Raw genomic sequence first — 15,760 nt, forward strand, 5'->3', positions numbered from 1 at the left:
GAAAGGAAGGAGACAGAATCAAAATTTGTAACAATTTTATTCTTTGACATGGCAACAATGCAGAACAGTCAAAAACTGATCTCAAAACAAACCAAAAAAGTACATTCGATAATATACACGGCACATGAAACCTTTTTGTTTACCTCTAAGGCATGCTCCAAATTTCTCACTTCTGTTTTTGTCTTCTAGACCCCCACGAACTCTGTCTTGAAACACTTAGCTCAGAGGGAAAGAGCATCTCATACGCATATAGAGAAATATATGCAGCTTAAAACAATATGCAAAAATTCACTATCAGGGACAAATTGGGTTCTATGAAGAAAACACACTTATACTCTCCGATTAACTGCCAAAAGAGTTGAAAGAGCCTGACATCGAAAGTCACAACATACAGTTCCTGGTCTTCATCCAACTATCTAAAGCATTGGTTCAACTATGCACAATCCCTATTCATAACAGTGAGTGGCAAAAGGCATTCAAGAGAATCATGAAATATGAAAAAGCCATCAGACAACTAGCAAAACTATTGCATGTTCAAACAGACTAGGTTATGGTTTTAGAAATAGAGAAACCTAAGCTCAGAAGACATGTCCCTGAGCTAACAGCATGTACTTTGCAATCACAGATACTGTATTTCATTGCATTGCTTTTTTGTTTGGTTTGTTACCTTATCAGTGGAGCCCTCGATTGGTCTAGGTTCAGCAGTGGGATAGACAAAGGATTCCTCCTTATGGGACAAACTACCACAGGGCCTGATTCTATGACCTACTCTTGCAGCATCTTCCAACACTGTGAGTGAGAAGTGAAGGCAGCAGTTTTTGAAAGGTATATTAGCACTGCATTGGGGCATTGTCACAGGTTTCACACCAAATGTCACAGCATGAGCATCATATGCATGTACTTCACTGTTGAAACCAATTAGTACGCACATTGTTGCTGACCTCTGACAACAGGATTGCACAGCATGCAGTACGTTTTACTCAGGTTAAAATGAAGACTAAAGCTCTATGCATCATTGTCACACTGCAAGACTTACCGGAAGGCGTAAATAGTTGTTTATGGGAAATACTAAGCAGCACATTTTAAATGACAAAATGACCTCAGAAGAAATTAAACTAAACAACATGTAGTAGAATCCTTTGCAAATTGTACTATTAAAAAGGTCAGATGAAAAGCTAAAAAAACCACATTGCATTGGCTAAAGAATCAAACGTTTCTCCTAAGTCATACAACTCATAACCATGCAAGTCAGTTACGATGAGAGCACATTATTACATCTAAAAAAGGAAACCCGAGCTGTTGATATCACTGGAGAAATTCTGAGCACAGCTACGATTAACATGTAACTACACAGATAGATGCTGTAAATCAGGTAAGCTGAGCATGTGTATTGTTGATCATATCTGGGTCACAGGTCAAACACTGGTTTCCTTAGGTTTCGCTTACCTGTGTTTTTGCAGCAGAACCTAAGGTGCAAGGTCTTGGATGACACTGCAAAGATAATTGCACTGTATGCCATCAGTGAACAGTTCACTCATTCATTTGACTCAATTCAACAGCCTTTGGTACAACAGTGCTCGTTTGAATGGCATGTCAGATAAAACAAAGGCAATTTCTGCATCACTTCTCAGCTAATCAGAAGCACTTTAACATACTACTGACGGTCCACATGCTGATGATAACAGACATCAATAAACAGCATTACACCTCTTCACATGCTGTGCAAAACGGTCATATTTCAGTGCTTAAATCACGGTATTACTGCAGTAGAAATTACTTCACTAAGAGCAACTTCAAATGTTTCTGGCTATAAATGGCATTTGTGTAAAACAAGTCATCAGTAAATCACTGTGTTCTAGCTAAGCAAATGGCACATACGCAGTTCAAAGATACTCAGCTCATCAGTATAGTGCAACTGCCTTTCAATAACAAAACATCTACCAAGAGTGCATGTACTAGAGGTTCACACAGAATTCTAGCATATTACAAGCCCTCAGTTCAGAGTTCAAAGCAGAACAGTCCAACTGGCATCAAGATCCTATCTACACAAAAAGTCTAGGATAACAAACTACAATGCAATGTTTAACGTACTGAAGGGTTCCACGGTCTAAATGCAGTTATGTGGTCATGGCAAAACAAGGGGAGAATGTAAGTGTCCAAATTGTCAAAGGCAAGTTTATGGTTCAGAAATCACAAACTATTCCAGAGAAATACAGTACTTCTCTTTTCAGAACTTGGATACTTACCCAAATGTTTTAAGGAAAAAGCTGCAATTCGACAGAAACACTACAGTTTTTTTTTTCTTTCGTTTTTTTTGTGCAATAATCGGTCAAAGCAATACATTGACAGCGAAACAGAAACTTGCTTGGTTTCTCATAGTCACAGTATTGTACTTACAGTATAGGAGGGCTGAACTCACGGATGAAGGACTGCTTAGCCACTCCCGGCCCTACAAACCTATGTTCTTATACTGGATAAATGCTAACAAAGAATGGGCAGAGCAAAAAAACGACTTTTGCAAATCACGTTTTTATGATATAAAAGTATTTTTGTTTTTTTAAAAGGCCAGCAAATTCATACATTTTAGGGATTTCTTTCAAACACTTCGTAATGAGGGGAGAAAACAAACTTTTGAATGCAATGAATATTTGATATAGCAGAACACATTACCTGTCCTGAAAAAAAGCAGCAAAAATACACTAAAAACTTATGCAACATTTTGCAGCCACATTTACTGAGGAACATTTTTGGTTTAAAAAAAATACTTGCTTACCGCTTTTCTAAACTTGCCTGTGAGGGAGGAAGTTTCTCACATTATAAAACAGTGCACACTACTTCTGCAAAGTCAGCAAACCAGGCAAGTACACTTTGAGATGCCACCACACTGCAGTTAATGCATGAGTCACATAGTTTGTACTGGCAAAACGTGTCTTCTCATAAGAAATATCTGTCTACCACTACAGGTCAGGGCAATAATCAATAAGAGGGAAGTATAAAAACAAAGTCTAAAACAAGGATATTCAATTGGTTTGAACCACTCAAGAGTCATTACACGCACATATCTATAGCATAACCAGGAGCCTTGTAGACAGTTGGAGAGAGACACAGACAGGACAGCGGAACTTTCAGTCAGGAAATTTGGACAGTCAAAGAAGAGGTCTGCATTTTTACGCTTTCAATATACCACGGTAAAACAAAAACGTACATGATTTTTAATTTCACTTCACCCATTTATATCTGCCACCCCGACTTACCAACACAGAAGTTTTCATTTTGTTTTATTGCAAAACAACAGGCATATCACTTTAAAACTGAGATGATTTACATGGTAATGACTACAGTTTATAAACATGAGCTCTAGACCACAAAGCATGAAGATACAGGGCTGGAATGACCATACGTGTTATTATTACCACCTCACTAAAAACAAACTGTTCATTTACAAGAAAAACAAAAAACAAAACATGAAAAGAAAACAACTTGTTCTCCGGGGGGGGGGGGGGGGAGGGGGGGGAATCTGCCATCTATGTGAAACACTTTTCAAACCAAGGAAATTTAAAGATCTTCATCAAGACGTCTGCATCCAAACATTTAACAAAGGATTTTGTTTCGACAATGTAGCATTTACTTTATGTCCACTTCACATTACTGGCCCTGTGCAGAAGAAATACATAAAAGATACATTGCATGTTAACAGCAGAAACATTGGACTCAGCTCCCAAAATAAATAAGCCTGTTTAGGGAGGGAAGTGTTTGGTTAATTGCTGAGCCATCCACTCCACCGGAACCCTGTAAAACCTGAGGGAGGAAGGGGTTAAAGCAAAACAAATGAGGTACAATTCAATAAATTCGTCTGACCACACAGGGTTTTGAAATGGGGGTTAAGAGAGCGTAAACAAGAGAGAGAGACAATACAGAGAACAAACAGAAGAGGAGGGAGGGAGGGTGGGAGAGGGAAGACTCTTAGAGGGGGTGTACCTGAGGGGCTTGTGGTGCTGCGCCCATGGCCTGGGGACTGCCCTGGCCGTAGTAGGCAGCCTGCTGGCGGTAGTACTCTGCCCAGGCAGCGCTGTAGTCTGGCTGGCCGCCGGGCTGGGAGGCAGCTGCTGCTGCCTGTGCTGTGGCCTGGGGGGCTGCTTGCCCTGGGGGGGGAGGGATAGACAAACTTTCAAAATCACAACACCACTGTTGCTTTATCAATATTTCATGCTCCACGGGAAAACTAAAAAGTCTGGCCCAACATAAAGCTAAATCTGGGCTCTCCCCTCAGGGAGTGTAGGAAGGGGAACGAACCCACCATTCTTTCTTAGCTTGGCGGGACAGAAACCTTCTGCCTTTCTCTGGGGCAGCCGTGTGTGCAGACACTCTACTGCAGAGGGCTGCTGGGGGGCACAGCTGCCCACGACTACTAAAACAGGTCTTACTATGTAAAATAATCCAAAACCTCAGCAAAATAATCATATGCATCATTGTTTGGCAACAATGTCTCACCTTGTTTTTTATAATACTCTTCCCAAGCCTTTGTGTAGTCCTGTGGCTGCTGGCCCTGCTGACCTGAAATGATATCAAAGCATGGTTAAACTAAAAACTAAAACCTCCACAGAGCTCAAACCACTAAATACATCTCTTACAACGGCAAAAGTATGATTAATATTAAATCGCAGTGTACATTCAATGACAGTACTACGACCATAGCACATGAGCAAGCCTACAGTATGGACAGAGCCCTGAGGTAAACTACTCGTCATCATGTTCTTCTGCATTCCCTGACTACTCTGGAGCCTGTGAGTAGAGAAAGCACCAAAGTCTAAACAGCATGGGCTTGAAAGCAAAACCAACCAGTCACTGCAGCCAGTGAACAATACCTCAAAACCCCCCCCCCCAAAAAAATCCACTGAGGTTGCCATTTCAATGCCCCTTCGCTGTTTAGACTGGTTCTCAGAGTAATCTGAAGCTACATTTGGCGAAACAGTTATATACCCAATTTCTTGTAATAATCCTCCCAGGCCTTGGTGTAATCTCCCTGTCCACTCTGACCTGGAGCCTGTGGGTCACCTGTTAAAAATGGTACAATATAGAATTGATAACCATTCTTTATTAGACTGCAGTTAGTCCTCCACCTGGCTAGGTGGGGCTCTTGGTGAACAAAAAGCTATCCTTGTGTGTGAAGTAAAAAAAAAAAAAAAAAGAAAGAAAAAAGGCGGCACCCCCTGCTAAAAGCGAAGCAATGCAAGACGGACGAAGCCAATTTTATCACTGGTCGGTAAGAAACCGGTAAGCATTAGATGACGAGCAGATAGCGTTAATAAGCCAGGCTTACTACTACACTCCACTCGCAAGGCTGCTACAAAATGATTCTGTTCTCTAGAGAGCAAGCCAAAGGGTAAAAGAAGGAGCCTGTGAAAGAGGGGGGAGGGAGTTACCTTGGCCGTTGGCCTGTGCTGTGCCTGGGGCTCCACTGGTGGGGGTCATGGCTGCCTGAGGTTGCTGCTGGTACTGAGAGTAGTAAGCGGCCCAGGCTGCTGCGTTGGCATCTGCTGCTGCTTTACCTACAGACCAGGTACAAACAGTCATTTCTGAGTAAAGATAATGGTCTTGTAACAAGGATTTCCTATATATATATATATATATATATATATATATATATATATATATATATATTAAAAAAATAATAATAATAATAATAACCAGACAGTGGATGGTGCTGGTGAAAGTAGACACTCACCAGGATCGGGCTGGCCCTGCTGCCAGTGTGGGAAACCGTTGCCCCAGCCCTGAGGCTGGTATGGCTGAGGAGGACCACTAAGGGGAGAAGAGAGAATCCATGAGTCTTCTCTTTGGACAGAGGGCAGGGGAGAGATGGGAAGTTTCACAGATTTTGCTTTACATCATTAAGTAGTGTAGGAAGGGGAACGAACCCACCATTCTTTCTTAGCTTGGCGGGACAGAAACCTTCTGCCTTTCTCTGGGGCAGCTGTGTGTGCAGACACTCTACTGCAGAGGGCTGCTGGGGGGCACAGCTGGCCATGACAACTAACCGGGTCTTACTAAATATTTTCAAGGGGCAATAATCGTACACTAAGTGAAATAACCTGCTGGGGAATCCCTAGCGAAATATGGAGGTTAGGGGAGAAATATGAATAGAGTTGTCCTTACTGTGGTCCGGGAGGTCCCTGGTTGTATGGACCGGGGTTGTATGGTCCCATAGGAGCAGGGGGTCCTGGTGGGCCAGGGGGCCCATGTGGGGACGGACCTCCATGGGGACCAGGTGGGCCGTGTGGGCCTCCCATTGGACTTACGGGACCCTGGAAAATATGGACGAGAGGAGGGGTATCAAACAACGTTCAGGCTGTGATAAGTCTAATCACCTTACACATTTAAAAAATTCACATAAGCACAAAGCAATGAGGCTACAATTGCTTACTGGGAAACCACCTAGCCTTGTTGTCCCAGGTCTGTGTTGTTTAGCAAACCTACTGTCATTGGCCTAAGCTCAAACAGATCATGGGTAACATGGCTAGCAACCACCCATTCATTAACACTAACACAACCAAGTGCCTCACCCCAATCTTCTCCTCAACAAGCTGCCTGGCGTAGTCAATCTGTTGGTGGGACCCTCGGACGGTGAACATCTTGATGTTGGGGTCGGCGTTGGGTGGAGGGTTCCTCTGGAGCTCGATCCTGGCCCCCGACTGTTGGCTTATACCTTTAATGGTCTCACCACCTGTAGGGAGTTGGAGGAGGGAGATGAGTATTTTTAAATCATCATCCCAAAGGCATACACACACTTGCTGTCAGCTATACAACACAGGAAGTTGTGAGGAGAGAAATCCAAGATGTGCTGTATTTTTACGACTAAGATTGGAAAACTACTGTGAAAGGTGCACAAATAGTGTTGTAAAGCCTTTAAGACGGGTCAGAGGTCATCTGAAGCCTTGTACCTTTTCCAATGATGAGGCCAGTCTTCATAGTTGGGACGGTGAAGGTGAACTCTTGCAGGCCTCCAGGAGGGCCTCCCATGTTCCAGTTGCCCTGCCCACGGCCTCTACCCCTGCCGCCGCCTCCGTGACCAGGAGGTCCCCCGGCCTGGACACTCCTCAGCAGGTCTGAGATGATCTCTGCTGCATGCTGGGACTGGTCAGGAGGACCCATGATCTGCGCTATCCTCTCTGGTGTGCTGCCATCGTCTACAGAGACGGGGGGGGGGTAAAAATGACCACAGGTGAGAAATCTTGGTCCTAATAAGCTGCAGTGTCTATAGACTGTGCTTCTAACAAGCGGCTAATGAAACCAATATCACTAGGCTTGGTCATCAGAATAATATGTTAACAATTATTACTACAACATGCAACAATGGACAGTCAACACTCACCTGGTTTAAACTGGATCCTGACACCTGTGTCACTTTGAATTTTCTTGATCATTTCTCCATTTCTTCCTATCACAATTCCCACTGCAAACCTGGGGACAGGGACCTGAGGAAGGAGTTTAAAAGAGCACGGTCAGGATATAAAACATTGATTAAGAGAGCCCACAGTTGAGCGTCAGAAAATTCACCTTGCCCAAACCACGATGTAACAACGTTGACTCACATCTAAGCTCTCTCCTCCTCCATTGCCGCCTCCACCGCCGCCGCCGCCTCCTCCTCCTCCTCCTCCTCCTCCCCCCATTCTGGAGCCATACTCTCCCCTCTGCTCCCTAAAGCCCTGTTCTCTGATCAGTTCCATCACCATGTCTTTGGCTTGCTGGGGGGGCAGAAAACAGACCAGTCAACATCACAGCACCACTCAGTCAGGTAACACACAAGCAAATAAAATGCTACGCAAATCAGTGCACAACTTTCTGAAAGTCACAACTCCGGGGAAGAGAACTTACCTGAACTTTAAAAGGCTCTCCAGAAATCCGGAGAGGTTTGTCTGCGCCTGTGTTTTGTGGGCCCTCTTGGATCATGACCATCTTCACTCCGGCACGTTCCTGAAGTTGTTTGATGGTCTCCCCTCCCTTCCCAATGACCAGGCCAGCTTTGGAGGCGGGGACCAGGATCTCCTGGACTGACATTCCCGGCCCGTCGTTGCAGTGGAACGCTGGGGTGGGTCGTCCCTTCTCCACAATCTCTGTTAACAGCCTCTTTGCAGATCTGATTGGGAACATCAGGAACATTAACATAGTTCGCCAATTTGCATGACCAGCGTGACTGTAGCCCACATACGGAGGTAATTATAACAATGCTTGTGAAAGCATGCGATACACACTGCACGGGCACCTGAGGAATAATGCTAAGCAACTACAATGTTACGGTTAAGCAGTAGCTAAATATATTCCCATCTGAGAAATGAACAAACAACTGTTCATTTGCGGCTGTAACAGATGCGTCAGAACTGAGGAAGGAGGGAACAGCTGTGCACGTACTGGATGGCGTCTGGGGATCCCGTTAAAGTCACCGACCGGTCAGGCATACCTCCGCTGTCTGGATCACAGAGGGAGAGGAGGACATTAATGTGGAGCTTATGATAATTCCCCTTCCATCACAGTATCAAAAAACCTTCAGATGTTACATAAATTAGACGTACCAGGGGCGATTTGTATTTTGCAGCCCGACTCCTGTTGCATGCGGGATATCTGCTCTCCTCCTCTTCCAATAACTGACACAAAAGACATACAGTTGGAAATGAGTACCAAAAGAATAGCGGGGAAGTGAAATTTGCCTGTAAATATAGTCTGACTATGCCTCTCTCTGTACATATGAATAATTCAATTCCACTTACTGAATCCAACCATTCCGTCAGGAACTTTAAACTCCTCTGATGCCGATCTTAAAATAGAACAAATTGAAAAACAGTCAGGTCAAAGCAATATATGAATTGGTTATTTACACCATTTTAATCCGGTGAGAAAAACAACATCCTGAAGTAACATTGATATCTTACCGTGGACCACCACCACCACCCCCCATTCCTCCCATGCCACCCATCGCTGCTGAAAATGCTGCAAGGACAAAATTCAAGAAATTCAGGCACAGAAGAATGGTGAATCGTCAACCAGGTACGTAAATTGAAGGGTTCTTTGATAACAGGCTTGAGATACTTACGGTCATTTGGCGCCACCTTCTTTGTTTCTGGCTGGTCTGCAAAGAGAAAAGAAAACAACCTCCATAAGCAAGCGAATGGTGTTCATGTTATTGGCCTGCCGGGGTCCTCAAAGCTGGGGCTGAGATGAGGATTCATATTACTGTGGTGGAAAAAGGGCTTTCTTAAAGAACCCCCTAATAGTGCATCAGCTTAAGGATAACAAGCAACACATACAGAATGTTCTATACACACACATGGCTAAACACAGAATGTAGCAACCATTAATTAGTTTTTATCCAAAATCTTCAGGCTAAATACACAGTTGGTTCCACTCTTTCAAGCCAAATAACTATTAATGACCAGCCCTTTGGGCACATCTGAATACACATTACACAACTAAGCCAAGTCAAGCACATTTTGCAGAGTCTGCTGACGACATCACGCTACTAAAAATGCTATATGGCAATTAAAATATAGTGATGATTTCTACCATACCAACCACACGAACTATACAATAGTAAACATAATGATGAATTCAGTTTCTGACAATTGGCCTAGGTGCCTATGGTGAGCAAAAGAATCCTGCCTGAGAAAGGAGAGTGCATTCCCTCCCGGTGAGTTCTACTGTTCAGACTTGTCCAACAGTCATCTACATAGAACGAATAGAATGAAGACAGTCATACACAAAAACGGCACTAGGAAACCTGGTTGAAAAGCCTTGAGTACATTCACCACTCACTGAAGTACTATACGTAATACTGTAATAACTTGATAATAGGCAAAAATGGACAGTACAGTAGCTAACATTAACATAAATTTCAAAGCTCCGACTTAAACGTGGGAGCACAGGTGTTCTATCCGGTTCTGAACACATTTGCACGGATAGAATTAATTCGGTAGATGAAGCATAAAACAAGATAGATACATATGAAAATAAATCAGCAAATTAAACAAATCAATAACACAAAGTAGACATCAGTTCGCACTATCAGGCAAACAATACTCCACCAACAAGTGTATACTGTACACTGCTATATCCATGCAAAATAAATAGTCACAATAAGTGACGGGTAGGGATTAGACACGCAAATCCAATCCATTAATCAATGGCTGGGTAACGTGAACACTTACCAGCATCTTCCAGAGGCCTCTTCTGGCCCCCGTATCCAAATTCATTGGTCGAGGGTGGTGGGGCAACGCCATCACCTCCAATCTTAGCGGCGATCTGAAATGCAATAAATCACATTCAGCCGGAATTTCAGGACCACCGAAACCTAACCCCTTAGACTTCGTCTCGTGATGACTTGTTGTTAGACCCGCAACACCTACCTCACAACTTCCTTAGCCTAACTTAATTTGATATAGCCTAGCCAAAACTTCCACGAATTAGACGTAATCAACTACCACAGACGGATATAATGCCAAGTTCAGCTGTAATAATCATCTTTTCACACCGTTTTAACGTGACCGAGCTAGTGTCGTGAGATAAGGGGTGCGTTTCTTTAGGTCACTCAGTCACAAAGAATTGGTTTCTTCTGAACAATGGCGGGGCACAGACACCCTTACACTAAGGCCCTGCCTAACTGGTAGCTAAATAGCACTTTGGCGCACCATATATCTGCAATATGAACTGCCGATGAACACCAATGGCCAATTAATAAGCTGGCTATAATTAAAAAGCTCTTGCAATTTGCTGCATTCCTTTGTTGGGTACCAACTTCCGAGCAAAGGCAAGCAAGGCCGCAAATCTGCTCGTTGCGTTAGCATGGAACGAGCTGACTAAATTGGCTTTTTAGCTCATGATATGGATAATCAATTTTCGACGCCATTGCATCGGTTATGATACATGACTTACACTTACCTGTCTAGCTCGCTGAAGCGCGTCTTTAAAAGCGTCGTTCATTCCAGCACCGTTCCCGGACGGCGGAGCCACGTTAGAATAGTCAGCCATATCTGATGCAGCACTTCTCTTCTCTTGCCTATAAAGAGAAGATGGCCGCTCTCATTGATGGGGACAGGATCCTCTCGCGCTGCCTGGCCTGGCTTGCTGCTACGACACAACACAGGAGAAAAGCTACGCAAAGCTCGCGATGGCCAGACGGCTGGCTGTGATACGTCAATCAAGGACGAAGGCGGGGGATGTAGCCTCAAAAGTCGGTGACATCCTCTCCTCGTCTACTTTCGTTAATGTACGCTGATCTTTGGTTAAAACCATAAAAGCAATCTAAATCTGCTTTCACCTTTTCAGCTCTTTCATGTCAGTGCAAATGAAGGAATGGGGTCAAGGAGAGGAAGTAAGTGTGGACCATTGAAATGCACCCCCAATGTATGCTACTAGTTTCAGTGCATACTGTACATATGAACATATTACAACAATTCACATATTTACATAATTTAACCATTTCTATAAAATTGAGATACTGGGTTAGCAAATGTCCTTTCTACAGTCAAATACTATTTTACTTGTGTTATTTACATTGTTAAATAGATATTCTCACCTTAACTGATGGTCATAGAAGAAAGACAATGACAAATGCATTGAAACTTCACACTGATTTAATGGTATTGTTGGGAAACAAAGGTTTGGTCAAGGCCCAAAGGTTTAGTCATAGATTGGGCCCACTACCCTACACCCTCCAACAGAGCAATCTGGACATCCAATGCTTTGATTGGGGCTCAATGGCACCTTTCAATGACTAAGGGCTGTGCTATAATCATGCAAAAAACTTGTGGATCACTACTCATAACTATCCTGTGTGGATTTCAAACCTACACTTTGATGTCAACCATCAGTACCACTATACACAGCTTCTATGATTCAGGGGTGATTTCAGGCAACGATGGTTCATTGAGGGGATGTCACAGCTTGAGGTAACGCTGGCAGCAACTTGCTTCTGTGACAGAACATTTTGGAAGATCATTGTGATTTTGTAGCATTTTGCAAAGTTCACAACGATAATTGCAACATTTCCTTGGTCTTTTTAGATACAATCACAAAAATAAAATGCTAGAACAAATATCTTTGGCTACATTGAGGAGAGGAACATGTCTAGTTTTGTGGTTAAGGTGTAGTTTAACAGAGCACATGGAATTGCCCTGACAAAACTGGCCCCCATTCCATTGTAATATCCTCGTACCCCATGCCTCTCATAGATTCCCATAAGTCCTTGAAGAACACTTGAAGTGGATGGCGAAACTGAACTGAAAGCTGAAATACAAGAACATTAGATGAGCCGATCTTGTGAGAAAAAGAAAAAAAAGAAGGGGTAACGCGTTTATGTAATATGTTTTGTACAGCATTTATATTTAGTACATACAGTTATAACTGTTTATTACTAATTCAAAATAGATCTTAATATAATGGTCTATAAGCTAATTATAAATGCTTTAAACTGTCTTTAACATTTACCTTTACAGTGTTACCAACAGTTCTTAATATTTGTTGCATCAAACGTTACCCTGAGCTTGTTGCTGTGTCCGGATCACAGCCAGTGGGTAACTGGTCATCTGACCAGAAGCGAAGGCCACAAAACTGAAGAAGAAGAGATTGGAGTCCCTGCTGTATATTGGGTCATTCTTTGCCCAGCTCATGATTGACTGCAAACAAAGAAAGAAGAAAGGGTGCCTATTAGAATGAAAACCTAGAGAAAAGGGGCAATATAGGGTCTTTAATTCAGTAAAATACAGCATTTGGATGTGTTAGAGAGGGTTGAGTTCTCTCACCTGATGAACTGCACACTCCACACCAGCATATGGTATCATACAGAGAATACTGGGTTTGAACCCCCTGTAGAAGGAGGCCACAGACTCGTTTCTGTAAATTGATCGGGCACACTCCAAAACTCCACTATAGGTGCCAGACTGCTGCAGGTTAAGCCGGACCTTCAACACCTGAGTGAAGTGGGGGGAGAGAGTTATCTGCCAAGTTCTGAATGAGAATAGTAAGATGTCAGTACCATTACAGATAGTCTGATGTGCCACTTTAATGTATGGGTATTTCAAATAGTGCCTTTTCATTGCACATTTGGACAATGACCACATATCAGTCACCACACTGTTTATGGCATATACAACAACTTAATCAAATACCAATTGCATTACCTGGAAAGATGCATGGTGGCATTAAAAGACATTAGAGGAATCAATAGAAAAAAAGGCTTCTGTTCATGCTACAAGCATATGACAAAGAAACAGTAAAGCACCTGTCATAGCGCTCTGATACCTCTAGAGGGTAGAAGGCAGCATGAGTCACGGCACCAGAAACACATCCCAGTCCGAAACGTTGCTGCACAGTGAGACTCTCCTGTCGACCCACAGTGTACACCTTCATCTGATAGGGAGGTCAGAGACAGTGGGTAAGTGTGTGTGTGTGTGTGTGTGTGTGTGTGTGTGTGTGTGTGTGTGTGTGTGTGTGTGTGTGTGTGTGAGAGAGAGAAAGTCTCTCACCTGGGCATAGATGAGGCACTGAAGAGTAGATTGGGGCGTTCCTTTAAGAACATTAACTGTGTTTCCTTGCCACATAGCCTTCAGACCACCAGCTCTTAGTTCTCGAAACCCTTGAGAGAATGCCTTGGAGCCATACACCTACAAACATACACCAAATATCTAGTTGGGGATTATCAAGCTGGATCAAGTCGGTATGGAGAGTTCTAGACCTGCCTCTGGGAGTGGGGTGGCTGAGTCTGGAGCTGACCTGGAGCTGGGTCTTCAGGCGGTCGATGGGAGCGGTCACAGTTCTGGACACAGCATCAGCCAGCCCTGCTGCCAGGACAAACCTCCTCCACAGCTCAGGGTCTGACTCCTCATTAGGGAACTCCATGGGCATCGTGCGACTCTCGCCCACATCGAAAACCTGCAGTCCATCACAATGACACACACAACAAAGTCACAAAGAAGTAGTGGTACTGTTACTGCCTTGCACCTAGTCCATCATTGACCAGGTCCAGCAGTATCAGTTACATAGGTGTATAGGTTTCCACAGGTAAACAACACAGGGGATGGTCAGAGGTTGACACAAAACAAACAGGATTACAAACATGATAACAATGTTGCAAGAAGTTCTTACCAAGCTGCGTTTCCATGATGACACCAGCTCACCAAGGTTTTCCACTGGGTTGAGGATGATATGCTGCAGGAATTCTCCCCAGTCGACCGTCATGGAGCTGTCCTCATCCATCCTGACAACAGTAGCACAACAACTATAGATAGCATGGTGATTGTCAATGTATGAAGGAATACACTGACAAAGTGAGGGGAGTTTTCAAACATCAGTATGCAGTTTTTGCTGTGCCTGATGAAAACAACCTTGTATGGGTCCTTCTGATAAAGTACAGTATGTGTGTGTGAGATTATTGTCGAGGCAGACATTTATTCTGAATATGGAATCTAATAAAACTCAATGTAGTTAAGTCACTACTAAATGTAATTAAAGTAGTATAACAATGTTATCCAAGACAGCAAACATTTGAGGGGATAGGGGCAAAAAAACACTCTTACATTTGGATTATTCTTTTTGCATTCGGCCTTGATATGGCTACTCCTAAATCCTTAAACAAACGTATGATTTCCTCCTGGTCAATCACCCCTGATCAGGGAAGAGATGGATATAAATACACAGTGATATATTGATGTTTTTTTGTTATTAAACTCAAATCAGTTTCTGTTGGAGAGAGTGAGAGTACAACAGTGCAGTAAAAGTTGTGTATCTTCGCCCTCATACAAATGGTCTATTGTTATGAGTACAGGGTCCAGTTTCTGGTGTACTGTATATGTCATAAACAAACCATAACAGTGCATGCCTCCATTGAGCTTGTATTTGACCTTGAAAACTACACTTTGCACAATAATAAAGCAATTTAACTGACCCCTAAGAATACACATGTGTTAAGCCTAGGCTATGATGTGACAAAGAATAATCACTTCATTATGCATTTGCTTTGGTGAAAAACACAATAGAGACCAATACATTCTTAGAATGCCCCCTACGACATTGGAATGGCCTCAGGGTGGGCCATAGAATGTAGACCACTTACCGCATTTGTTCTTATCAAGATCATGAAAGTGTATTTTCCATTTCTTTTCTCTGTCCATAATGTATCTTAGGAACTCCTCATAATCTAAACGCCCATCATCATTTCGGTCATAGTTGCTGAAGATAGTCTGGAAGAGTTGAACAGTTTAAATCAAGTGGCTGACAATATAGGCGTATTAATTAAAATGTTAGGCATAGGCTAACTCTACATGTGTTGCCTGCTAGACAGCTTAGGCCAACGGTAATATTTTTCTTAGGTTTAAGAGATCGCTCACTGTTATAATAAAAAATATATAGAAGGGGATACCTGAGCCTTCTCATCCACAGACTTAATTCCTTTTTTTTCCATCTCATTATGAAGTTCTGCGACAGATATGAAGCCATCCTTATCCTTGTCTAGTTTCTGAAATAAATCACGAAATTGATCCATTCTTCAATGATAGAAATGTAAGAACAAGTACTATTGAAATTCATATAAAATCATCAATGTTATTCTGTCTTCATTTTGCAATACGGTAAGACTAAAAAAAAGCAATGCGCTTTTTGAAATGCACGCTGAGTCATAAGCCGGTGTCTTAAATGCGGTAGATGCTTCTATGTATGAAGAAGCCTACTGTAAAATCCTCTAACTTGAACTTCCAATGCTATACAGCAGATGGCG

At 42.9% G+C, this 15,760-nt stretch overlaps 2 protein-coding genes across 6 annotated transcripts; both read right to left on the reverse strand.

The window, feature by feature from the left end:
• Positions 1-18: 18 nt before the first annotated feature.
• fubp1 (far upstream element (FUSE) binding protein 1) lies at positions 19-11,071 on the reverse strand (the record flags this gene model as incomplete). 5 transcript variants are annotated; one of them, XM_083689883.1, is made up of 20 exons in its annotated part: positions 10,930-11,071; positions 10,200-10,293; positions 9,655-9,717; positions 9,089-9,124; positions 8,928-8,985; positions 8,766-8,812; positions 8,571-8,642; positions 8,410-8,467; positions 7,876-8,137; positions 7,593-7,745; positions 7,373-7,475; positions 6,942-7,187; positions 6,564-6,724; positions 6,157-6,305; positions 5,726-5,802; positions 5,424-5,549; positions 4,981-5,055; positions 4,492-4,554; positions 3,979-4,142; positions 19-3,654 (listed from the first exon to the last, which is right to left on the reverse strand). In XM_083689883.1, exons 1-20 carry the CDS (start codon positions 11,017-11,019, stop codon positions 3,646-3,648), a joined length of 2,106 nt encoding a protein of 701 aa, XP_083546009.1. In that variant the 5' UTR covers positions 11,020-11,071. The 5 variants fall into 5 exon arrangements, with proteins under 5 accessions (XP_083546009.1, XP_083546008.1, XP_083546010.1 ...); XM_083689882.1 differs by lacking the exon at positions 19-3,654 and having other exon boundaries at positions 3,964-4,142; XM_083689884.1 differs by lacking the exons at positions 19-3,654; positions 9,655-9,717 and having other exon boundaries at positions 3,964-4,142.
• Positions 11,072-11,614: 543 nt separating this feature from the next.
• On the reverse strand, positions 11,615-15,637 carry slc25a24l (solute carrier family 25 member 24, like). Its single transcript, XM_083689582.1, has 10 exons — positions 15,407-15,637; positions 15,101-15,227; positions 14,565-14,652; positions 14,134-14,245; positions 13,762-13,920; positions 13,515-13,652; positions 13,291-13,398; positions 12,792-12,959; positions 12,527-12,665; positions 11,615-12,276 (listed from the first exon to the last, which is right to left on the reverse strand). The coding sequence occupies exons 1-10, from the start codon at positions 15,527-15,529 to the stop codon at positions 12,095-12,097; spliced, it is 1,344 nt and encodes a 447-aa protein (XP_083545708.1). The 5' UTR covers positions 15,530-15,637; the 3' UTR covers positions 11,615-12,094.
• Between the last annotated feature and the right edge of the window lie 123 nt (positions 15,638-15,760).

This window comes from Argentina silus, assembly GCF_951799395.1.
Source record: "Argentina silus genome assembly, chromosome: 18".
Lineage (NCBI taxonomy): Eukaryota > Metazoa > Chordata > Actinopteri > Argentiniformes > Argentinidae > Argentina > Argentina silus.